This window comes from Schistocerca cancellata, chromosome 2 (genome assembly GCF_023864275.1).
Source record: "Schistocerca cancellata isolate TAMUIC-IGC-003103 chromosome 2, iqSchCanc2.1, whole genome shotgun sequence".
Classification (NCBI taxonomy): domain Eukaryota; kingdom Metazoa; phylum Arthropoda; class Insecta; order Orthoptera; family Acrididae; genus Schistocerca; species Schistocerca cancellata.
In genome coordinates this window covers 706,420,849-706,447,593 of record NC_064627.1, presented here as the reverse complement: position 1 = coordinate 706,447,593, position 26,745 = coordinate 706,420,849, and the positions used below count along the sequence as shown (strand labels likewise).

Genomic DNA, 26,745 nt, shown 5'->3' with positions numbered 1-26,745 from the left:
GTAGAGTTTTTTCATGACTGGCTCTCCCGAGGCCATCAGTAGTTCAAATGGAATGTTGTCTACTCCCGGGGCCTTGTTTCGACTCAGGTCTTTCAGTGCTCTGTCAAACTCTTCACGCAGTATCTTATCTCCCATTTCGTCTTCATCTACATCCTCTTCCATTTCCATAATATTGTCCTCAAGTACATCGCCCTTGTATAAACCCTCTATATACTCCTTCCACCTTTCTGCCTTCCCTTCTTTGCTTAGAACTGGGTTGCCATCTGAGCTCTTGATATTCATACAAGTGGTTCTCTTCTCTCCAAAGGTCTCTTTAATTTTCCTGTAGGCAGTATCTATCTTACCCCTAGTGAGACAAGCCTCTACATCCTTACATTTGTCCTCTAGCCATCCCAGCTTAGCCATTTTGCACTTCCTGTCGATATCATTTTTGAAACGTTTGTATTCCTTTTTGCCTGCTTCATTTACTGCATTTTTATATTTTCTCCTTTCATCAATTAAATTCAATATTTCTTCTGTTACCCAAGGATTTCTATTAGCCCTCGTCTTTTTTCCTACTTGATCCTCTGCTGCCTTCACTACTTCATCCCTCAGAGCTACCCATTCTTCTTCTACTGTATTTCTTTCCCCCATTCCTGTCAATTGTTCCCTTATGCTCTCCCTGAAACTCTCTACAACCTCTGGTTCTTTCAGTTTATCCAGGTCCCATCTCCTTAAATTCCCACCTTTTTGCAGTTTCTTCAGTTTCAATCTGCAGTTCATAACCAATAGATTGTGGTCAGAATCCACATCTGCCCCAGGAAATGTCTTACAATTTAAAACCTGGTTCCTAAATCTCTGTCTTACCATTATATAATCTATCTGATACCTTTTAGAATCTCCAGGATTCTTCCAGGTATACAACCTTCTTTTATGATTCTTGAACCAAGTGTTGGCTATGATTAAGTTATGCTCTGTGCAAAATTCTACAAGGCGGCTTCCTCTGTGATTCCTTCCCCCCAATCCATATTCACCTACTATGTTTCCTTCTCTCCCTTTTCCTACTGACGAATTCCAGTCACCCATGACTATTAAATTTTCGTCTCCCTTCACTACCTGAATAATTTCTTTTATCTCGTCATACATTTCATCTATTTCTTCATCATCTGCAGAGGTAGTTGGCATATAAACTTGTACTACTGTAGTAGGCATGGGCTTTGTGTCTATCTTGGCCACAATAATGCGTTCACTATGCTGTTTGTAGTAGCTAACCCGCACTCCTATTTTTTTATTCATTATTAAACCTACTCCTGCATTACCCCTATTTGATTTTGTATTTATGAACCAAGTGTTAGCTATGATTAAGTTATGTTCTGTGCAAAATTCTACCAGGCGGCTTTCTCTTTCATTTCTTACCCCCAATCTATATTCACCTTCTACGTTTCCTTCTCTTCCTTTTCCTACTATCGAATTCCAGTCACCCATGACTATTAAATTTTCGTCTCCCTTCACTATTTGAATAATTTCTTTTATCTCATCATACATTTCTGCAATTTCTTCATCATCTGCAGAACTAGTTGGCATATAAACTTGTACTACTGTAGAAGGCGTGGACTTCGTATCTATCTTGGCCACAATAATGCGTTCACTATGCTGTCTGTAGTAGCTTACCCGCAATCCTATTTTTTTAATCATTATTAAACCTACTCCTGCATTACCGCTATTTGATTTTGTATTTATAACCCTGTATTCACCTGACCAAAAGTTTGTTCCTCCTGCCACCGAACTTCACTAATTCCCACTATATCTAACTTTAACCTATCCATTTCCCTTTTTAAATTTTCTAACCTACCTGCTCGATTAAGGGTTCTGACATTCCACGCTCCGATCTGTAGAACGCCAGTTTTCTTTCTCCTGATAACGACGTCCTCTTGAGTAGTCCCCGCCCGGAGATCCGAATGGGGGACTATTTTACCTCCGGAATATTTTACCCAAGAGGACGCCATCATCATTTAACCATACAGTAAAGCTGCATGACCTCGGGAAAAATTACGGCTGTAGTTTACCCTTGCTTTGAGCCGTTCTCAGTACCAGCACAGAAAGGCCGTTTTGGTTAGTGTTCAAGGGCAGATCAGTCAATCATCCAGACTGTTGCCCCTGCAACTACTGAAAAGGCTGCTGCCCCTCTTCAGGAACCACACGTTTGTCTGGCCTCTCAACAGATATCTCTCCTTTGTGGTTGTATCGCTGAGGCATGCAAGCCTCCCCACCAACGGCAAGGTCCTTGTTTGATAACTAGTCGGTCAAACATTATTGAACACAGGCGAGACAGTTGCTCTGGGGCTACATTGCAGTTGGCTCTTTCATTTTAATGATGGCTAAAATACTAGACTCTGATTAGAGAAAATGGGAGGGGTTACAAACGACAATTGGGCTACTTTCACCATCATGGATGTTTTCCCACTAACACAACTGGGTTAGTTGTGTCATATTGGATTTTGATTGGCTGCTTCGTTTTAATGCCCCCTAAAATACTAGGCTTTGCTTGACTGGTAGAAGGGGGAGGGGGGGGGATGTTTTAAATTTCACACGAGCACAACTGGATTATTTGTGCCATGTTTGATCTGAGTTGGCCATTTCATTTTAATGGTTCCTTAATGTGTAGGCTGTGATTAGCTGGAGAGAGAAGAGAAGAAGGGAGGGGAGGCAGTGACAGATGTGGCCTGTCATGAAGTAATGATGACATCATTGATAAGGAGGGCATGGCTTACCAGTTATTGCCTCCATATCTAGGTAACGCATAAATTTTGAAAAAATGGCCTCACTAGGTCCCGAAGCCAAAATCTCTAGATCCAAACCTAGGGCTAAGGGGTGCACTGGAATGCTTATTGATGTACTACTTACTGTACTACTTAACTGTTGGATACATACTTTAGCCATGTGAGACTGTTGTAATGTACGATTATGAATATTTTATTTTAAGGTGTTGAATGTTTGTCGCTGGATTCATAGCTCATCACTTGCACCTCCTAGCGGCTAGAGCTTGCGTTTTCATAAGGGTAGGATGCCCTCAGACCATCAATAGCACTTGTTCATGCACCTGTGTGTATAAATAGTTTAAAGTTGATCCTCGTATTGGAATACTCTTAAATGTGTGTTATGGCCATCAACCACGTGATCCATATTAGGTTCTGTTAGATTTTTTCTGTAGACTTGGTCTTCAGCCAGCTGAACCATTTATTGTTTCATTAGTGTTTCCCGTTTTCCGTTTTATATTAACATGTTGATGATGGTAGTAAGCCGAAGCCTGTCACTATAGTGAATTACATAATAATGTGTAACGCGCAGCGCATTATCATGCGAGACTGGGAGGTGAGTCAGACCTGGACAGATTAACGACTGTGCGCTTCTAGCCTGAGTGTAGTTTTTAGGAGGTTTTCCACTCTCGTTTAGGCAAATACTGGAGTGGTCCGATATTTTCCACTTTAGATGTTACGATACACATCACACAGGACATAGTTACGCGATTGGCAAATAGAAGGCGCACATTAATTTCCTCCCTTAGGTTCCTTGACGACTGTGGCACGTGGAAGAACATCTGGCCACGAAATTGAAAAATAAATAAAATTTGTCAAATCCTGGCAAAGTGGACCACATACTAGACGGGATAAATGCTAGGGAAAGAAACCTATTCTACGCCTAAATCTTTGATGGTGATGCCTTGTCGTAAGAATAGTTAAAATTATTATTTAAAACTTAAAAAGAAATTTCCAAAGAACTCTGAAAAACTCTGTGACAACAAGACCAGTCCAAAACTCGTGGCAGTGTGTTCTACAACCACTGAAAACTTTTCTAAAATGAACTGTGCATAACTTACGTAAATGTCCTTTCTTAGAAGCTGAAGACTGAATTGGTGGGAGATCTGCTCTCGCTAACGGTCACGAACAATCTGCAGCACTCTAAAAGACTGAAATTTTTCTGAGGCAAGACCTAACGCACTTGAGTCCACGCATCGAATCAAAATCTGGGTCGGATAATGTACTTCTTATGAGGCCCATTCTCTAGACTCAGGTTCGGTATGTTATGATATAAATTATAATCACTGCTGATATGTAGCCGGTCGGTGTGGCCGAGCGGTTCTAGGCGCTTCAGTCTGGAACCGCGCGACCGCTACGGTCACAGGTTCGAATCCTGCCTCGGGCATGTATGTGTGTGATGTCCTTAGGTTAGTTAGGTTTAAGTAGTTCTAAATTCTAGGGGACTGATGACGTCAGTTGTTAAGTCCCATAGTGCTCAGAGGCATTTGAACCATTTTTTGCTGATATTTCTCGTAAACAGACTGTCCTTGCTGTGTTTCGCATTGACAAGTGACGTACATTTTGGAAGTATTGAACGCCACGGTCGACGTAAAACAGTTTTTCAAACTTACGCAAAGATTCCACAACTAAGAGGAGCGACATGTAGCGATTACACAAGACCTCTCAGAGGACTGCATCTTATGTTCCATGTGCTGATAATACGACACGCTGTTTGTACGATGACGTTGCAGATCTGTGCCGCTAGAGGGCGCCGAATTGTAGAGGCAGGAAACGTTAACTATATCGGCGCGTGAGAAACAGCGTACCATAATCGGGTTTCTAACTGCAGGAAACGTACCTCCAATTGAAATCCACTGAAGAAACGCAAGCTTTGTACGGTGGGTGATTATGTCGACATCAGTAATGTTCAACGTTGGCTTGTCTGTGCTCATAATGTAAGAAACGGTTGTGCTAACCTCAACATGTGTGACAGAGCTGGCAGTGAACTACCGCGTATAGCAGCTAACGAGACTCATCGTCAACGGGTTGATGAACTCATCAGAGAAAATCGTCGAGTAACACAGACACAGCTCTCAGGTACGAGGGTAAGTCAATTATTATCCGCAATTTAGTTATATTTTTGCTTATTTTGCTAGTACTGTCGTTTTACGTCGATGACGCATTCTTTATTTATTTCGTGTTATATCTTTGCAATTTTCGAGCTGCTAGGTTAGTTTCGTTATCGCTGCCATGCTGTTAATCATGGCTGCTCCGCTGTCTATTTGCACCAAGCAACGTTCAGTGATCCGCTTTTTGTGGTCGGAAGGAGTATCAGTGCCGAAATTCATCGAAGAGTTTCGGTACAGTACGGGAACAGCGTTTTGCCAAAACGGAGTGCCCACGAATAGATTGAAAAATTCCGAAATGGTCGCACAAGTGTTAGCACGATGAAAGAGCCGGACGACTGTTTTACCGCCACAAATGAAGAAACATTTGAGCGTTCACGTGAAATGCTTCTCTTAGACAGACAATTAACTATTGACGAACTGGCACATCGTCTCCAAATTAGTCATGGTTTTACCTACGAAATCATCCACAACAGACATGGGTTTCATAAAGTTTGTGCAAGATGGGTCCCAAAACAATTCACACAGTTGCATGAACAAACGCGCTTGAACATCTGCAAAAAACATTTGGGTTGCTATTGTAACGAAGGGGACAACTTCTTAGACAGGATCATTACTGGTGACGAAACATAAATACATGACTACGAGCCGTAGAGTAAACGGCAGAGTACGGAATGGAAACATCCGAATTCGCCGTCCAAGGAAAAGTTCAAGACCCAACCGTCTGCAGGAAAACTGATGCTTACGGTTTTTTGGGACGCACAAGGTCCACTACTGGAACATTATGGGGAAAGGGGCACAACAATAACAGGCTAAAGCCTGCAATTCGAAGCAAACGCCGAGGATTGCTGTCACAAGGAGTTGTGTTGTTGAACCACAATGCCCGTCCGCATACGGCTGCCCACACTGTTAAAACGCTCCAGAAACTCAAATCTGAAGTACTGGATCGTCCTCCATATAGTCCCGATCTTGCACCTTCTGACTATCACTTGTTTGGTCCACTCAAACAGGTATTAAGGGGCAGTCGATTTGCCTCGGACGAAGCAATGAAAGAAGCGGTGCATTCCTGGCTCGCAGGTCAACCGAGAACCTTCTTTTACGAGGGCATCAGGAAGCTTGTACAACGATGGACCATGTGCGTTGAAACGCAGAGAGATTATGTCGAAAAATGGTGTTCTTGTAAGTTTCCTACTTGAGCACAATAAAATTTTATAACTACTTTGCGGATAATAATGGACTTACTCTCGTACGTGTGCTACATCAGGAGTGCGTACAAAGGCCATCACTACAGAACTGCAGTACCAAAATTGTGTGCGCGGTGGGTGCCTCGAATGCTCGCTCCTGACATGAAACAGAGACTGGACGTTTGTCAACAATTTCTTTTTCGTTTCCAGTATGAGGTTGATGGGCTCCATAACAACATTGTGACAGGTGATGAAAGATGTGTTCACCATTTTGACCCAGAAAACAAGAAAGCATCTGTTTCCAAAACTTAAACAATACCTTCTAGTACTTCATTCTAATAGTGATGAAGCGGTGCAAGCGGAGGTGAGGTTCTGGCTCCGCCAACAAAGTCACATATTATACGGTGACGGTATCAACAAATTGGTCTCTGATTGAGAGAAATGTGTTCGTCGTCAGGATGACTATGTTGAGAAATAAATATGTAGACCTATAGAAGAAAGTTTTAGAATGTTAATAACATCTGTCGCATTAAAAGAAAAACTTCATGAGTTTTCACATAAAACTTCGGAGGCATAACTTTTCTGCATGCCCTCTACACTAATGCATGCCTTGATTTATGATGTAAGATCGAACATTGCCTTCGCCAGTTAACCAAGGAACATATTGGCTTTATATTTCGGGATCTATCACCACGATCAGTCCATCAGTACTGTGATCCTAGTTCCAGCTGCTGGCTACATAAGACAGAAACTTGGGATGATATTTAACTTACACATGTAACTAAATATATAGCTTGGCGCCAGTTGTTTCTGGTCCATGAGCTAATGTGCGTCGAGTCGAGTTGACAAAACTGTAACAAAAGATAATACGTTCCCCGTTTCAACAGATACAATTAAGTATGCATCCTATTTTTCGTCGAGAGTGCAGGATTACATTCTACGATGGCACCAACGGTTTCAAGACACTGACTGTTACGTAAGAAGGAACCCACGTACCGCCTCCCTCTGCTATTTCCAGACCCAGAGCGCATTAAGCAGAGTTTTGCTCGTGGTCCACAGCAGTGTGCTCGTCGCGCCAGTTGAGAGTTGGTCCTTCATCGTGTGTCCGCCTGAGGTGTTTAGCAATAACGTACGTGTTTCCGACCCTGTAGGGTTCAGTTGCTACAAGCTCTTCGTGCTGGTGATAAATAGCATCGTGTAGTGATGGAAAATAACAAATTCGTTTCGCGTTTAGTCTTCAGTGATGACGCTAGGTTCCATTTGAAAGGAAAAGTGTAATGCCACAGCGGACCAATATGGGGATCACAGCAACGGCATACCGTAGTCGAGCACCAGACTGACTCTTCAAAATTTCATGTGTATTACGCTGTCTCCCGAGAAAAAGCGTTTTCTTACGGCTTGTTATTTGGTTACTATTACTGAAATCCCGTACCTGGTTATGATGGAGATCTGACCTTTTTCCAGAATGGCGAGTACATGCCGAAAATGTTATATTTAACAGGGCAGACATCACCGTAATGGCGTCTGCTTGTGAGAGAGCCTCGTAACAGTGAGCTGCCTACACGATGAATCAGTCGTTAAGGGGGCTACTGATCTTTACAAACTGTTGTTTTTTTGCTAAACAGACGATTGCAGCAATCACGTACCTGATCTCACGACTTTTTTTGGAAGAATCAGTTTATGCGACTCCCCTGCCAATAGCTTTGGACGAGTTTGACTATCGTTTGCATACCCAGCACATTGTGGAGAGCAAACTGAACGTTAGTGAAAGATAACCGAAAAAAAAACGAATTTTAACTATCAATCTTCAGGAAATGATCTGCTATACAGTGTAACACCCCACCCGTCACTTATCTGGTGTTGGTGTGTGTTCACCCCAGGTAATTGACTAACAGATCAACAGAGAGTGCAAAACTGCCGCAATGTCGGATAACGCAAAGAAAGTAACAAGGCCCTGTGACTCCTGATTGAACTGCGGTGGCACTGTTGACATTAATTGATTCAGAATTGATCCCTTTCAATTAAAAAGGGGTGCACATTGATGTTATATTCAGCTATTGAACACCAGATGCAAATGTTAAACATAAAATTAATTAAGAAAGTGACTTGGGATTTCAACTACTTGATTGAAAACAGATGCAGTCGATTAGCACAGATTTATTTTAACTCACGACCTTCAGTCATCACATTACATGACTCTCCTAACAGGCAGTGGTAATAAATTGCGTTTGTGTGGAGTAAAGCGCTATAAATCAAAAGTAATTCCTATCGACTGACCCAGGCGTAATGCAAAGTGCGAAAAGAATTCTACAATACACGGCCCATGAAACCCTCGTGGAAACTTTGCCGATGTGATCCAACAAATTAATCAGTGGCCAGAGCGGGCACAATATCACCGAATTCAGCGTGGCGGGGCGACGTCGTTATGCGGACGTCGGCAGACCTCGTGGTGCTGCAAGGCTGCACTCGTCTATTCACTTCTAGCTATCTTGCTCAGTACACAGCTGGACGAAAACTTTCTATCTCCAAGCTCAATTGTTCCGTTTGCTAAGTCCTAAACTGCAGAGATGCTCACTCTCTCTCAGGTAAGCTGAGTAAAGAACGCCATGTCCGCACTCTAGGCAAGCTTGGAACGGAAGACCTCTTCGGGGTCTTCTCCCAGTCCACTCTTCACCTCGGTTTCCCCTCCAACAAAATCACTTATGCCAATTGCAGCGCAAGTCGCGTTAATTATGCGTCGCTTCCCAGCGCCGACCAATGCCTGCTCTGGGAAGTGAACAAATTCCCACAAAATTTCCTTTCCTCTCAACTTCTGCTATTTAGCTCCTCCCTGGCCACCCATTAAGGTTAGCGTCTGCACAGAACACCAATTTTTCCGGAATTCTGACTCCCAGGAGAGTACTTCAATTCCTTGGTCCTATGTTCCCATCGGAGGCCGGCGTATTTCATTCTGTCGCTCTTCACCTGATTTACTTCAGACACTGCGGACCGTGAATTCACCGTGAAGTTGCTATAGTCACGAACATGCATATTTTGGCCTCTGTTGACCGCTCCACCATAGCTTTGCGCAGCTTACTCGCATGTTTTCACTGAAAACCGGACGACACACATTTATCAACAGACGTACAAGTTCTCCGTCTGCTTCCCAGTACACCAGCATGGGGTCAACCATCCACTCATTGTCACTCATCTTAAGGCAGCTGGAGGCCGCGCCCCGTTACTGCTTTCTCAGAGCTTGAGCCACCCTAAGCTGCCTATTGTCGCTTCCCTTTGTCGCTCCCCAGCCAGCCACGGTCAACTCGAATACTTCCCTGGGATAAACTAGCCTCCAGTAAATCAACGCATTTCCACAAAGTTTTCATGTAATGTGAATTACTTTAAAACCATCACCCGACATTAATTATTCCAATACATCCATACTATACTCTCTACAAGATGCATTGTGCCTTGTCAGTCATTTTTGTTCAGCCCTACTGTTCGCTCAACGTGAGTTAGGTGATCTTTAATGACTTCATGTAAGGGGCATAGTTCTTGCCATCTTACAACAGTGACAGTGACATGTTGGTGGAGCCAGTCCATCAAACAAGGTTGTACACATCAAAGAGCGGGTACTGGATCATGCAGTTTGACTATAGCATGGCATTAGCTTCGTACTGCCTGCCACGGCCTTAACAGACCTTACACAAGTTGTACGTTCGCTTGACCTGTTATCCATAAAACATGTATTACAAATACTTGGTCGCCAACTAAGTTTCATGGTCTTGCAGCAACCATTGCTTTGCCTTGTGGACTCGCAGGCAAACAGCATGAAATAAAAATCACAAGTACATATCTGTGCACTCTTTTAGTCTATTCCACGATGTTTAGAGTCTCTCACTGCAGTAAGTGGTGCTCTCAACTCACACTGAATTTTCAAAGGTCAGACATCATGTACAGTTCTGTAATTCTAACTATTCGTGTATCGTCATGTAGCTGTTCTATTGCACAAAGTTCGTATCAGTCGTATACATCCTTCTTATTGTTGCAGTTTTCATAACCTTCCAGTTGTTATACGATTCATTATTGTAAGTTACTTCTACTCCCGCTGATTTATTTGAGTCCAACACCTTCAGGTCTCTGTTATACTCTAATTACTTCACTAGAATACCATTCTTTTTCCACATACATCAACTTTTCGGCTACTGTTGCGCCCTGGAACAGATCTTGCTGCACTGTACAGACCTTTGACATACTTCCGTCTGCTCTTTTTTTTTCTCCTCCCCGCAGAGATTTTCATTTGTACCTTGTAGGTTAGCTCAGTTTCTTTTACTTCTAGCAACCAAATAACGTATAATCTTCCTGCAGGCTGGGCCAACTTTCTCTTTGACCATCTCAAATTACTTCATTTATGATGTCTCATTCATTCGTTTTAGCCTCTGTGCACTCACCGTTTATTTCTTTTTTCTAGGCAGCCTACAGTACTAAATTTATATTTCATCTTTTGCATTCTCACTCTATCCTAAATTGTAAAAATTTTTCAGGAGGAGATATGTGTTATTAAGTACATGATTGTAATGCATTAACCTGGTGATATTTTTTGAATAACAGTTTTTAAGATTTTAAAAATTTTTCTTTAATTTTGTGGTAACCTACCGTTCAATTTCCAAAGAGATCGTTATTGTTGTTAGTAACCGAACATGTGCTTAACTCTGACTAGGGTGAGCCCTTGATTCCTTGCTGTCAGATTTGTCATTACAGAGAATTTGGAAGACACATCTGCAACTTTGTACTGTAGGCACCGCAGCCTGTGGAACCGTGGTCCGGGGTTCGACGCCAAGAGCGGGAGGGCAACAACTGCATGCAAGACTCGTTCGGCCTGCTGCTGGGGCCCCTCCCGACTTCAGAAGACTGTCTCTTCCTCAACGTCTACACCGACACGGTAAGTCGAGACGAGGGAATTACGGCGTTTCTTTTATCCCCAGTTTCGATACGATATCTGTATTACAGATCTGTAGCAGTGGGGGAGTGAAGTTTAGTGCTAAGTAGATATACAGACCACAGGTAAATACTTTACTTTTATTAACTATGAATGAACAACACTCACTTCTCGAACGATGTTACTGAACAATGTTTCATGGCTATTGTTCACAATCATATAAAACGTTTTGAAACGACTGCTAAACTATTGGTTCATAAAGTCGACTACCACATGTTGTAGTCAATCATTAAACATGTTAGTGTCTTACTATTATTTATGCAAGTGATGTCAATAGTGGTAACATGAAATACTTAGCCTGTGGATGCGATGATGCCCGCATCTCGTGGTCGTGCGGTAGCGTTCTCGCTTCCCACGCCCGGGTTCCCGGGTTCGATTCCCGGCGGGGTCAGGGATTTTCTCTGCCTCGTGATGGCTGGGTGTTGTGTGCTGTCCTTAGGTTAGTTAGGTTTAAGTAGTTCTAAGTTCTAGGGGACTGATGACCATAGATGTTAAGTCCCATAGTGCTCAGAGCCATTTGAACCATTTGATGCGATGATGACAAATACATTCTAGATATTTTTAAAATTTTGTCACGTGCTTAACCACAAAATGTTTGCTACAGTCCACTTGAAAATTGCTAAACGGCTGCAGTAGTGATAGTGCATAAATTGTTTAACAGTGAAACTATCAAAAAGATGTTATTGAATTACCAATTAGTTCCGCAGACAACATGATATCGTTGGACGTAAAACTAAAGACATGTGCTAGTAACTCAGAACATTATGTGTTCTGCGAAGTGCCGCGTAGCGTCGAACAAATTAAGCTAAGTAAGTGTATTTGCTGTGGACGTACCGTTGTACTGATTTTAAAGATTCGTGTTATGGAGTTTTATGAGAACTACGATGGCGCGCTGAAAAGTAATGACTCCGAATTCTTTATGTGAAAACTCTTAAGGCTTTTTTAAATAAAACAAACGTTTTTAAATCTACATCTTTGTTCTTCATGTCTCGTATTTGCAACTCCGTGCCACTAAAGGACCCCGAACTGTAGCGTCTAACATGGCGGCGTGTAACGTAGCTACGTTAGTGCGTGAGAAGCAGCGTGCTGTGATCGAGTTCGCCCACACATGGAGCTACCACTCCTTCAGCGTGACAATGCCAAACTTCATACGAGCGCTGCGACATCTGCACCAAGCCAACGCCTTGAGTTTGCTATCATTGATCATCGTCCATACAGTCCTGATTAGGCCCCATCCGATTTTCCTCTGTTTCCAGAGCATAAAGAACACTTTCGAGGATTTCACTTTTGTAGTGATGGAACAGTGCACATAGAGGCGAGGTTGTGGCTCCGTCAACAAAGTCAAACATTACCGAGTGACGGTATCAACAAAGTTTGTTGAACAAACTGGTCTCTCGTTGGGAGAAACGTATTCGTTTCCAGGGTGATTACGTTGAGAAATAAATGTGTAGACATGAAGAATAAAGATGTAGAATGTTAATAACGTTTTGTTTTGTTTAAAAGGCTTTGAAAGTTTTCCCATTAAAAATTCGGAGGCATTAGTTTTTAATACCCTGTCGTAGATATTTGTATTCTCGTGATCGCAGATTGAACATAGGACCAAATTCCAAAAGCATCATAATTAATTTCTAACCCTACTTACAACATATCAAGTCAGCAGCAGATTTATTTGTTCATTCATTCTTTACAGCCCACTGTCTGAAAAGCTAAAATAGGCCTTAGAAATCACATTTACTTGGATAGTAATAAATAATGTATTAATTATTTATTTCTGATACGTATTTCTGTAGTGTAACAATTAAAAAGACAACTCGAACAATAATATTAGAAGAATAAGGGAATAGATACTTACGCCAGCTGGTACTTGTACAGTGCTGGCCATTAAAACTGCAACATTAGGAAGGATAGCGAAGAAATTTTATATATTGTGCGTATACAGTACTGTTTAAACAAAACATGATCGAATTTGTGGGTGATCTGAGTTACAGAGGACGCGAAATTTAGTACACAGAGCTGGCACCTCTGGAGCAACAATGCTTCTAACCGGCTGGGTATCGAATCGAACTGAGCTTGGACGCAGATACGGATGCGTCATTCCATGCTCCTACAGCTTCATGCCAGAGTTCTTCAACAATAGTGGCAGGTGCTTGGTGGTGTGCCAGTATGTCGGCAACGCATGAATAGGTGTTTGTTGAAATGTAGTGACACTGAGACCCCGAAGACAGGGCACAACAGTCGGCAATAATACGTCATAAATATTTGGTTGTTACGTAAGTTATTTTGCTTGTTGGCATTCCGATTCCTGTGGATTTATTTATCTATTGTCATTTTTTGTGTAGCTCACTGTTTCTGTGCGAGTTTACGCATTGTCATTTTGTCATCTGGAGGTAGTAAGCGGAGCTGTGGACCCTAGAAAATGGAGTGCCGGGTTGAGAAATCGGAACATTTGCGACATATTCTTCTGTTTGAGTTCAGTAGAGCGGTGACACCAGCGGAGGCAGTCAGAAATATTTGCGCCATGTTTGGGGACAATGTTACTGGACAGAGCACGGAAAGAAAATAATTTTCTTGTTTTAAGGAGGACCGTTTTGACATTAATGACTCTCAACGTTCAGGAAGATATTCGGGGTTTGATGAAGCTCGTGTAAACGCATTAATCCACAATGGTCCACGCCAGTGTACTCGAGAACTAGCAAATGTCATAACCTTAATCATTCCACCATCGTGTGACATTTGCATGCAATGGGGAAGGTTAAAATATCGGGTGTATAGATACCGCATTTTCTAAGTCAAAATCACAAAAATCAGTGGAGGGCCATAAGTGCATCTTTGCTTGCTCGTGAACAACACCGACCATTCCTATCCTGTATCGTTATTGGTGACGAAAAATGTTGTCTGTATGCTAACATAAGGAAAACAAAGGAATGGTTGAGCCCAAACAAAGCAGCAACTCCCCATACAAATACCTGAGAGCATCCACAAAAGATAACGTTATACATCTGGTGGAACAGTGACGGTGTGATGTACTACGAATTGCTTCCCCGAGGTGTAACCATCATCGCTGGCGTTTACAGTCAAGACCTGAGACGTCTTCAAACGCAGTCCAAGAACGGCCAGGAAGACTGCGTGAAGTGATGCAACTCCATGACAACGTCCGCCCACTTTCTGCTAAACTGACAAAAAGACACTATACAGCACTTTGATAGGGAAGTCATTCAACATCCACCTTGTTCACCTTGTCTTGTCACCTCAGATTTTCATCTTTTCGGCTCCCTATCGAACAACCTTCAAGGAACTTCCTTTCGGGATGAAAATGCGCTCCGAACGTGGTTCGACGAGTTCTTCGTCTCAGAACCACCTTATTGCTATATTCCTGGAATCGAAAAGTTATCCTGGTGAGGGAGAATACATTAGTGATGACGCAAGTCTGTGTTATGTGTTTGTATTGTGTTTATTAAACTTATGGGAAAAACGCTACCAACTTGTGCACCAACCCAATATAACGCCGGCTATGCGAACCAGAGGTGGATGCGTTGTGTACCCAATGGTACCCCATACCATCGCATCACTTGTTGGGCCCATATGGTGATGACGAATCGAATCCTGTAATGTTCCTCTCCTCAGAGCTCCACATACAGATTTGTGCACCGTGATGCTGTACGCGGAACTAAGTCGTCTGAAAAGATGGCTTGGAGTCAAATGGTTCAAATGGCTCTGAGCACTATGGGACTTAACATCTGAGGTCATCAGTCCCCTAGAACTTAGAACTACTTAAACCTAACTAATATAACGACATCACACACATCCATTCCCAAGACAGGAATCGAACCTGCGACCGTAGCAGTCGCACGCATCCGGACTGAAGCGCCTAGAACCGCTCGACCACCGCGGCAGTCGGCTTGGAGTCCCTCCTGTGTTGTAGACCTCTGTCTGCTACCACGTCGATGGAACCCCAACAATGGTCGCCGTACTGACAGTCCGTGGTGTTCCAGATGTCATAGCGTAGTTTGTCTGGACACTGGTCTGGCTGCACACATGCCCATTTCCCCATACAAGGTACGTGACGTGACTGTAAGGAGGTGCATGACCTCTCAGGCGCTAGTCGCGTCGGGCCTCGGCGACCTGCATACTGTTGGGTATGACCTCCCTCAACCCAGCGACTCCATATTGGCATGACAGTCGTAGAGCCCCAACCAGCACGAATTTAATCTTACAGAATGGTAAACCAGATTGCCGAGCGGTGGAAAAATGCTCCTATCGGAGCACAAAAGAGCCGAATATGCTCCTGGTTATTAAAAGAGTCTTTCCTCAGCACCGTTAAAATTTTTCCCAAAAACTCTGGCATGTGAAGATATTTTTGCTCTTCTTAACAAGCAAGCTGCTTCTCACTCTCTCAAGTTCACCTAACTGTAACTCTCTCTCACTAGCCTATGGCTGTAAGTCGCTCACGCCCATCCGCTCTCACTAGTCCATTTTCTTGACGGAATTTTTGTTCTGTCGTTGCAACTACAAAAATGCCTGATTGTTTTCACCAGACACGTTTCAATTTATTGAGGTAAAGCATCATAAATGGGCTGTAATTAAGTTATTTACATTTTTATTTGTTTTAAGATCGGTAAACAGTTCGTTAAGAATATGTTGATTTGTAATTACACCTGGTTTTCGCTTGATTTCTCGCTTACATCTGGAAATGCCGTCTGCTAACACATCGTTGTTTTTCTCCATTCGACACTGATAATTTTGGTCTAATTTTTAGCTGTTCTGCAGCACTATGCATTTCTTATGATGCTTTACCTCATTAAAGCGAAACGCGTCTGGTAAAAAAAAGAATCACGCATTTTTGTAGTTGCAACGACAGGACAAATATACCCTCAAAAATTGTAATGCAACTATGGACAATATGGCCACACAAATGAAGTATAGGCCATTTTTACTCACTCATTCAACCCAACTGTCACTATCTCCTTGTGTCTATTTGTCACTGTCCCCTGTCTCACAGACACAGTCTCATTTGTTCTGGGCAATTAACACTGTGTCCTGTCTCTGTTACTGTCTCCCTCTTGCTCTTTCTTGCTGCTGCTAACTCATTCATTCCTTCCCACTGCTGCTCCATCTTCTCAATGTCGCTATCTCTTTCTTCCTCGCTGTCATTGAAATATACCCTCTCTCTCATTATCACTGACCCTCACCCCCCCTACACTTTCTCCCTCTCTTTATTCCTCTTCCACGGGCAATGTCTCCTTCACTCTTTCCCTAGCACTGTTCTGTCAACTACGTTCCACTGCCACGGTGTCCTTTCTCTCACACTGCCATTGTCTCTTGCTCTCTTTCTATACCACCACAACTGTCTACTATTTTCCAGTGTTTATCATTTTTCCGCCTCTTTCCCACTGCCACTGTCTCCTTCTCTCCCAGCATAAAATTGCGCGAATGTGTTCGCATGCCAATTTTTTAAAGCTGCTGAGGAAGGTAGAATAAGACAGCTAGTACCCTCCCCTCCCCCTCCTTTTTCAGTCAGACTCTTTTAATAAACAGGATCACATTCGCATTTTTTGCGCCCCAACAAGAGAATTTTTCTGCTGGTTCCCTTCTTCCACCTGATAGAGACAGGCATATCACTCATACGAAAAGAATTACATGCATCAGTAAATTTTTTAAGTTCACTTATACGAAAATGAAATAACGCAAAGCTAATTTTATATCTCAGATAGGATTTTAAGTGCCCAAAAATTCTGCGTGTGCTTCAGTACTTCAACAACATTAGGTTCCCAGAGTCCTTCTGATCATAACGGAGACACTTTACAGCTTATTTCTCCATGCTATGTCACACTGTAAACTAAGTTTTCGCGTCACAGCGGATATTACATGCGTATTTTACGTGCACAAGTACGGCAACTTAGAATCTCTTAACTTTGAAGCGGATAAATAAATCAAGAACATTCTCATGGCTGTTCGAGATCGGGATCTTACGAGTAGCTCGTAAAGATTTCAGACATTTACTGTGTATAACGGTCTTGCAATCTGCGGCTTGGTTTTGGTACCCAAAAACCATGTTTTTCTGATTTTCTTAGGAAGCGCCCACGAACAAAACTGTGCCGCCATAAGCCCCATTAAGCCGCAGCGGAGACCATATTAAATGCAAAAAGGACCAATTGATTGGTTCATTTGCCTAATCTGGAGGAAGTGTGTGATATTCAGTCTTTGGCCCTGTGCTGTAAGATAAGTTATATGGAAACGGTCCTTCTGTTGGATAGTGAAATGGTCCCTGGTTCAAGGGCTATCCAAAACACTTACTCCTACCCTTCTGACACCAATGGACCCCGAAGTATGATCCTCGGAAAAATCCCATTTTTATGAGCGGCGTTTTGGAATAGATTTATCGATGGTCCTTCATCCTACCGCTGCCAAATTCCGATACGTGCTGGAAGACGTTCGTCCCTGCACAAGGCATGGCACGATCTCCTCACAAACAAACAGGACTTCAATACGGTTTCCGAAGAAGAAACGCGCTGCTTAACGTTTCCTTATGCACAAAATGTAGATGACTTTAACTCTTAAACCGTGGAATTGCACTTTTAATCATCTGAATCTCCAAACAACGCCTTCTTCACTGTATTACAATTTTACTGTAAGCACAATAATTTTATAATAACATTCAATGCAAATTTTGCGAAGACAAGCGAAGCAATGATCAACCGATTTTGATTCTTCCATCTTGCAACACAGTCTGTCGACTATGCACTCATGATTGCTTTTTGTCAAGATACTAGGCACTTATTGCTCAGTTCTCATATTCTAAATATCACGATATCCTCTGTTGTACAGGTACAAAATTGTTTTCAATGTCCTATTGTTCATGTGATAATGTTTCCATTTTCCTAAACAAGCATCTCAACGATACATTATATTGGAAACAATTGGAGTTCTCAAACATAATTTAAATTGTTCAAGAAAACCCTTGAACAAGAGAATTTCTGTTGTAACTGTAGCTAATGCAACAACAGCTGAAGGTAGTTGTACAAACGCCTGTCTTCATGTACTCCTGCAGATAAACTCCCCGAAAACGTGTATTATGGATCCCATGCAAACTCTTAGAGGCTGACATTCGTGGTTTTTGTACAACATTTAGCAGCGCTGATAGTTTTTTTCCGTTGTGCCTGAATTTCACTGTATGCCCCACTCTTCGTTTGTAGAACATCTATATTTATGTCTAAATACATATTCCGCAAGCTACAGTACGGTGCATGGCGGAGGGTACCTTGTACCACTACTAGTCATTTCCTTTCCTCTTCCACTCCCAAAGGGATCGAGTTTATAAACGGCTCCGCACTAGCCTTAATTTCTCTTTATGTGCTTGGTTCTTACGCCAAATGTGCGTTGGTGGCAGTAGAATCGTTCTGCAGTCAGTCCCAAAGGGCGGTTCTCTAAATTTTCTCAATGCAGTGGAACCTCGCATAGCGAGCATAATTCGTTCCAGAATCTTACTCGCAGTGCGAAACACTCGTTAAGCGAAACAATTTTTCCCATATAAATTAATGTAAAATACGATAATGCGTTCCATGCAGAAAAAGTACTAAAAGTTTTATCTTATTCCTGCATTTATCCTAAGAAAATTATACATACTGTATTATGTACTTTATTAACCACGATACATAACTAATTCTTTTGTTACTATCTATAGTCATTTGTTTCTATGGACACTTCAACACTTGGCGAAAATGCGACACGGAATTATCGTAAATAAATTTGTAGCTCGCATAGCCATTGCTTTATTGGGGTGATGATTTTAAATGTACAATGTAACAGACTCTCATGCTTTCAGCGTTTCTCTTATTGCGCCAGAACATTGCTGCTTTGCTGTTAACCGCCTCCTCTTCCTCCTCTGAAGAACTCCTCACCACAACTCACAACTTCCTGCCGTGAAACACACTGCTACTCCATAAGCTCTTCAGCGGTAAATTCTTGGCCGTGATCTTCCACAAGCTCATCGATATTATTGTTATTCACTTCTAGCCCCATGCTCTTGACCAAAGACACAACCTCGTTGACTATAGGCTCCACAGTCCTCAGAGTCACTTTCGACAATGCACTCCGGCCAAAGCTTTTCCGAGCAGAAGTGAGAGTTCTCTTGATAACCCCCTCCCAAACTTTTTCGATGATCTTGACGCAGTCAGCGATGTTGAAGTGATATTTCCAAAACTCTCTGAGAGTGAGATTGGTAGCTTTAGTCAACTCAAAGCAATGCTCGGACAGTGCTTTCGTGTAGAGCTTTTTAAAGTTAGAAATAATATTCTAGTCCTTAGGCTGGGAGGCAGAAATTGGATTGATGAATTTCAAGGACGTGGTCTTGCACGCCTGGAGAATGGGCTGGAGCGTTGTCCATAAAAAGCAAGACATGGAGTGGCAGATTGATCTACAGCAAATATTTTTTCACCGAAGGATCAAACATTTCATTGATCCAGTCACATGAAAGATCACGTGTCACTTAAGCCTTGTTGTTGGAGCTCCACATCACAATTAACCTGCTCTTCTGGACTTCACACTTCTTGAAGGCTCGTGGAGTTTCTGAATGGCAAACATGCAGCAGCTTAATTTTCAAATCGCCGCTTGCATTGGTACACAATAACAACGTGAAACGGTCTTTCATTGGCTTGCGACCGGGCTATGCATTCTCCTCTGCTGTTGTAAATGTAAGCTTCGGCATCTTTTTCCAGAATAGACCCGTGTCGTCACGATTAGAAACCGGTTGCGGCAGATAACACACAGAATCTACGAGCATTTTGAAGTTGAGATGTTCTCTGCTGCCTTTGTGTCGGAGCTGGCTGCTGCGCCATGTCTCACAACGCTGTAGGTGCCGGTTCTTCTCTTAAACTACTCGAACCATCCGGGGCTTCCCTTAACACTTTTTCGGCCAGTGTTGATCCTGGCGTCTTCTTAACGAGGTCGGCGAAAATCATTCTGGCCTTCTCACAAATGATGTTTAGATACTCTTGTCACTCCCTTTGAAGAATCTATCTCCTTAATCTTGTCCTTGTTCTTGAGGATAGAGCAAATAGTTGATGTAGACAAATTGTATGTGCCTGCTAAATCAGTAACGCTCGCAACACGTTCGAGTTTTTCAGTGATTTCATATTTGATTTCTAAGAACATTTTCTTTCTCTTATGGTCGTCTTCTTGCAGCTTTATCTTGGGGGACATTTCTACGAACGTTATTAAAATCTGCACACTCACAAAAAACACTGTGTGAACACAGATCATACACACAATAGTGTGTCGCTTTGAAGGTCTCATGTTTCTTATGCCAATGATTCGACCTTTCTCTCAAAGTCAGAAAGATGGCAATAAGCTGGACACCCATCTTCTGCGTGTGCTGTGTTGCGATTTCCACATAAAAAGTTCCAGTGACGTTAGACACACGCGATAGCCGTCATGTAATCAGACTATGATTGATTTGTAGGAATGGCTTTTTTCTGTACTGAAAATAAATTCGCGTGAGGATCAAATTTTAATCAACACGTCCCACAGGGAACACTGGAATATCACTATGGTAGCATTCGATGAAGGTGTTCATGGTGTAATACTTTCCATTTCCGTCAGTCTAGTATACGTACTGAAATCTACTGATTTCTGTGCCTTGTAATTACGACGTATGTAAGAAATGAGAGTGTCATTGTCATGTTGTTGTGGTCTTCAGTCCTGAGACTGGTTTGATGCAGCTCTCCATGCTACTCTATCCTGTGCAAGCTTCTTCATCCCCCAGTTTCTACTGCAACCTACATTCCTTCTGAATTTGCTTAGTGTATTCATCTCTTGGTCTCCCTCTATGATTTTTACCCTCCACGCTGCCCTCCAATACAAAATTTGTGATCCCTTGATGCCTCAGAATATGTCCTACCAACTGATCCCTTCTTCTAGTCAAGTTGTGCCACAAACTCCTCTTCTCCCCAATCCTGTTCAATACCTCCTCATTAGTTATGTGATCTACCCATCTAATCTTCAGCATTCTTCTGTAGCACCACATTTCGAAAGCTTATATTCTCTTCTTGTCCAAATATTTATCGTCCATGTTTCACTTCCATACATGGCTACACTCCATACAAATACTTTCAGAAATGACTTCCTGACACTTAAATTTATACTCGATGTTAACAAATTCCTCTTCTTCAGAAACGCTTTCCTTGCCATTGCCAGTCTACATTTTATATCCTCTCTACTTCGAGCATCATCAGTTATTTTGCTCCCCAAATAGCAAAACTCCTTTACTGCTTTAAGTGTTTCATTTCCTAATCTAATTCCCTCAGCATCACCAGACTTAATTCGACTAAATTCCATTATCCTCGTTTTGCTTTTGTTGGTGTTCATCTTATATCCTCCTTTCAAGACACTGTCCATTCCGTTCAGCTGCTCTTCCAGGTCCTTTGCTGTCTCTGACAGAATTACAATGTCATCGGCGAACCTCAAAGTTTTTATTTCTTCTCCATGGATTTTAATACCTACTCCGAATTTTTCTTTTGTTTCCTTCACTGCTTGCTCAATATACAGATTGAATAGCATCAGGGAGAGGCTACAACCCTGTCTCACTCCCTTCCCAACCACTGCTTCCTTTCATGTCCCTCGACTCTTATAACTGCCATCTCGTTTCTGTACAGATTGTAAATAGCCTTTCGCTCCCTGTATTTTACCCCTGCCACCTTTAGAGTTTGAAAGAGAGTACTCCAATCAACATTGTCAAAAGCTTTCTCTAAGAGTACAAATGCTAGGAACGTAGTTTTGCCTGTCCTTAATCTTTCTTCTAAGGTGAGTCGTAATATCAATGTCATATCAGTGCAGTAATCCAAACACAGGCTTCGAAAAAGGTGTTCTTCTTCTTCTTCGCTTCTATTCAGCAGGTTGTAGTCTTGTGGTAGCGTAGCTGACTCTCGATCACGTGGACCTAGGTTCGATCTCATCATGTCGGGGATTTTGTCCAGCGAGACTGGGCGTGAGTGTTCTCTCGTCATAATGTCGTCATCATCGACATACAAGTTGCTGAAGTGACATCAAATAAGAAGACTTGGAACAGGCAGCCGAACTCCTCAGAAGGCGACTCTTGTTAAAAATGCTGTATGCACATTTCAGTAATAGGGTAATGGGGATCTCACCCCACTCTCCATTGTTGCCTAATTTATTCAAGATGGCGTATGCAAGATGGCGACCATATATACGGCAATGTCGCACTACGTCATGGCGGGAAATTCAAATTTTGGCTGACAAATAGGTCAATAAAATTGGGCTACCTCCACTAACTTAACTCAATCCCCTCCCGCCCTCCCACCCCCCCCCCCCCATCCGCGTCTGGAAATTGGCGTGAAGAGGGGCGGGAAATTCGATCAGTCTGCATTGAGCTGCTGGATTGGGAGTACCTCAAGACGGCAGGCTAATATAGCATGCACAAGTCATTGTTTAAACAATTTGTTTAAGAGTATTGTTTATTTTTTCTGAAATCCCAATACACCTCGAAATTGACGCTGGTATTGAAACAACTTAGAAGATGTTAAACAACTGCGAGACTATTTTTTTTTTATTCCGATAGCAAAGGAACCACGCAAGTACACAGTTACAGATCGCGCAAAACAAATCCGGAAAACTTTTTCACAAGCACTCCGTGCACCAGAGCTACGGGCACTGTAAGGAGCCACGCACTGAACTGCTCCTTACCAGCCTCCGGCCACCGGCAACTGCAGGGCCGTGCTAAGCACTACCTGTCACGCTGGAAGCACCTCAGCGTTCCTCCTCATCCCTGGTGCACTTTCGTGACAATCTGAGCAGTTCTCCTAGGTTGTTCGTAGATGATGCTGTAATTTACCGTCTAGTAAGGTCATCCGAAGACCAGTATCAGTTGCAAAGCGATTTAGAAAAGATTGCTGTATGGTGTGGCAGGTGGCAGTTGACGCTAAACAACGAAAAGTGTGAGGTGATCCACATGATTTCCAAAAGAAATCCGTTGGAATTCGATTACTCGATAAATAGTACAATTCTCAAGGCTGTCAATTCAACTAAGTACCTGGGTGTTAAAATTACGAACAACTTCAGTTGGAAAGACTATGTAGATAATATTGTGGGGAAGGCGAGCCAAAGGTTGCGTTTCATTGGCAGGACACTTAGAAGATGCAACAAGTCTACTAAAGAGACAGCTTACACTACACTCGTTCGTCCTCTGTTAGAATGTTGCTGCGCGGTGTGGGATCCTTACCAGGTGGGATTGACGGAGGACATCGAAAGGGTGCAAAAAAGGGCAGCTCGTTTTGTATTATCACGTAATGGGGGAGAGAGTGTGGCAGATATGATACGCGAGTTGGGATGGAAGTCATTAAAGCAAAGACGTTTTTCGTCACGGCGAGATCTATTTACGAAATTTCAGTCACCAACTTTCTCTTCCAAATGTGAAAATATTTTGTTGAGCCCAACCTACATAGGTAGGAATGATCATCAAAATAAAATAAGAGAAATCAGAGCTCGAACAGAAAGGTTTAGGTGTTCGTTTTTCCCGCGCGCTGTTCGGGAGTGGAATAGTAGACAGGTAATATGATTGTGGTTCGATGAACCCTCTGCCAAGCACTTAAATGTGAATTGCAGAGTAATCATGTAGATGTAGATGTGGCACACGGATACCACTTGTCGTTGAACACAAACTGTTTCAAAGATTTATTAAACTTGGTGTTCGAGCAACGTGCGGAATATTGTCTCATATATATATCTTGAATATGTCACAAAATTCAGCCGGCCGGAGTGGCTGAGCGGTTCTAGGCGCTACAGTCTGGCGCAGGTTCGAATCCTGCCTCGGGCATGGATGTGTGTGACGTCCTTAGGTTAGTTAGGTTTAAGTAGTTCTAAGTTCTAGGGGACTGTTGACCGCAGCATTTAAGTCCCATAGTGCTCAGAGCCATTGGAACCACAAAACTCTGCAAGTGCTGCTGCTCCAGAAGGTGTGCCACAGGATATAGTAATTAAACAATATGCTTCACAAATTGAACATACATCACAAAACTACTACACGACACACACTTGCACACAAAGCACTGTGGGAGCTATAGTTAGAGCTGTGACCATCTCCAGACTCTGGAATAACTTGAATATTTACTTTCTAAGCTCAGTCAATGAGAAATGATTCAACAATCGCGAATTATTTTACCGATCCCTAAACCGATATCAGCTGCAATACCCGATTTTACTCACCGAAACACCGATATTTGGAAGTCGGAATAAATATCTCTGTAACGCTAAACAGGACGCTCAGCACTTTTCGAGTTTTAACTGCTTGTTTAAAGTCACTGCCAGAAAGACAAAAATTTCTGAGTCCTACTGCTGCTGCAGTGTTCAACACTTTTCTGAAACGCTGAACAGGGCTTAGTTTATATTTGCTATTGGAGTCAAGGATGTTAGGGCTCTCATTTTTTATTTTCCTCACTTCTCGGAGCACACTGGTGCCTAAGCATAGACTGGACAATAAGAACAATTAAATATCTAAAAGTTCATGACATATTTTGAATCCAACAACAAATCGTGAATGAAAAGAAAGCAAAAGACAAAAAACAAAACAAAAAAACAAGCAGAATTCGAAGCACTATCCTACAGACGAGAGTGGTGACTGTCTCGAGATGCTCTAAGCCACAACAGTTGGTGGTGGACAGCATACCACATGTCCCTACCATGGGAGGCTGGTCTGTTTGGACTTGTCTCTGAACACTCTCACAAACAAGACATCGCGTGAGTCTTAGACGTCACAGAACTTTCCGTAGATACCTAGCCCCTGTCTTTTTCGAATCAGTCTGTGGAGACTCCTATGCCCCGCACAAGGAAGTCTTGTGACTCTCTGACATCATGGAACTCCCACGAATGGAGCATTCTGATTGTTTTTTTACTGAATTTACCCACCAAATTGTTGCTGCCGGCGTGGGAGCATTGTCCCCCACTTTCTGCAGATGGTCAAATTACTAGAATTTCAGCAGCAAACTATTTTGCACAGATCGAAAAACATACAGCACACACATATTGCACTGACAGTTAAACCCTGACAAAGTGGTCTACAGATTATGAAATGTGGAAACTACCACCAATGACAATTCCTCAATTACACTGCTCGCTGCTGTAGAGAAAAGCTTGAATTTTTCGGCGTGAAAGCGATCTCCAACCAGGCTATATCACCACAAACGATTGTACTACAAATACCATATCGATGTAGTAAACATATTTCGTATTCTGCACCATACGAAATCATCACTTCTGCATCCTACATACAGCTATCGACCACCACCCTAAAGACAGACAGATCCCAAAAAACATAAGCACACGCACGGTATATAGTCGCAGCACCAGATATTTGCCACGAGGTCGCTTGGTCATCCACCGCGGCCAACAGTCACGAGGCAACTGCCCCAGCACACGCTGCCCAGATACGTGATCAGAGCGCCCTTCGCGAACAGTCGCTACTCTCCGAACTGGTGTACCATGGCTAGGCTGATACCCCTGGCACAAAGGCGTCCGCTAACGGTTTGTTTCCGATCTGGCCTGCTTACTGTAGTGGTTTCTACAATGTGTTGAAATAATCTCCAGACACTGAAATTACAAGAACATATGTATTTACTCATGGTTTGCAATAATATCATACCATTTTCGCGATAGTTCTCGATATCAGCCGCATAACAGTGTGCTACCGAGAACTTGCACAGTATAATTCCGACGATAAACGGTGGAAATTACATCTCTAGAAACCCAAAACCTTAGCAGGGTCATTATGTGGGATGTGCTGCATACCACTAAGTAGATAGAAAGTTATCTCGTCTCCGAAGAGCTTTATGTGATGACTCGAAAATAGAGGGATGTGCTAGTTCCATTCGTATTTTGTAATGAATACCGATGTCAATAAATGTGCTGTGACTGGCTCCGGTCGGGTAGACCGTTCGCCGGGTGCAAGTCTTTCGATTTGACGCCACTTCGGCGACTTGCGCGTCAAGCCGATATCAATGATATAAACAGATTCCAGAGCATCCTTGCACTTTACAAAGTTATCTAAGGTTTTAATAAATACAGTCGTACGCGTTTCAGCGACAGCTCCTGCCGTAAGCCGGAAATGTCAATTCGTTCCAGCCACCGGCTACCTCAGACACGAACCTGCACACCAGGCAGAATCATCCTAGAAAACCAGCCACATATTTATCAGTGTAATTACAATTAAATATTACGGTAGTAGCGCCAATATGGCGACATTCGACAATAGGTGAAGTATCGGAAGTACCTTCTCCTGACGACAGTGGCTCTGGAAATATCAGTATCTTTACCTTTCTTATTACTGGACATATTTTTTTCACGTTAAAGCTTTCATTCCCTCTCACGGCTATCGATGCGCAGGAAACGCAATTTTCGATGTCAAATCTATACCTCCCTTACGACAGGACGTAGTAATTTTCTTTGCACACGTCAGAACACGACCACAGGAACTTTATATCCCAACACATACTTTACTTTACTGTATCATCAAATAAGCATCAAACACATACTGTACTTTATAAGCCTGCTGATAACAGCGAATCTATCACACATCCCCTATAGGTGTAATACTTAGCTAATAATTGAATGCTGGTTGTACCAAACAATAGTGAGCGAAAATTTGCGGTGGATGGACATACCTCATTTGGTTTTCTTGC

General features: G+C 42.6%; 1 protein-coding gene across 1 annotated transcript in view; it reads left to right on the top strand.

The window, feature by feature from the left end:
• The window catches only part of LOC126157945 (juvenile hormone esterase-like), a 193,831-nt gene that overhangs the window by 26,603 nt on the left and 140,483 nt on the right, over positions 1–26,745 (top strand). Inside the window, exon 2 of the mRNA XM_049916409.1 lies at positions 10,862–11,005. Within this exon, the coding sequence (XP_049772366.1) occupies positions 10,862–11,005 (144 nt within the window). The remainder of the gene's footprint in view (positions 1–10,861; positions 11,006–26,745) is intronic.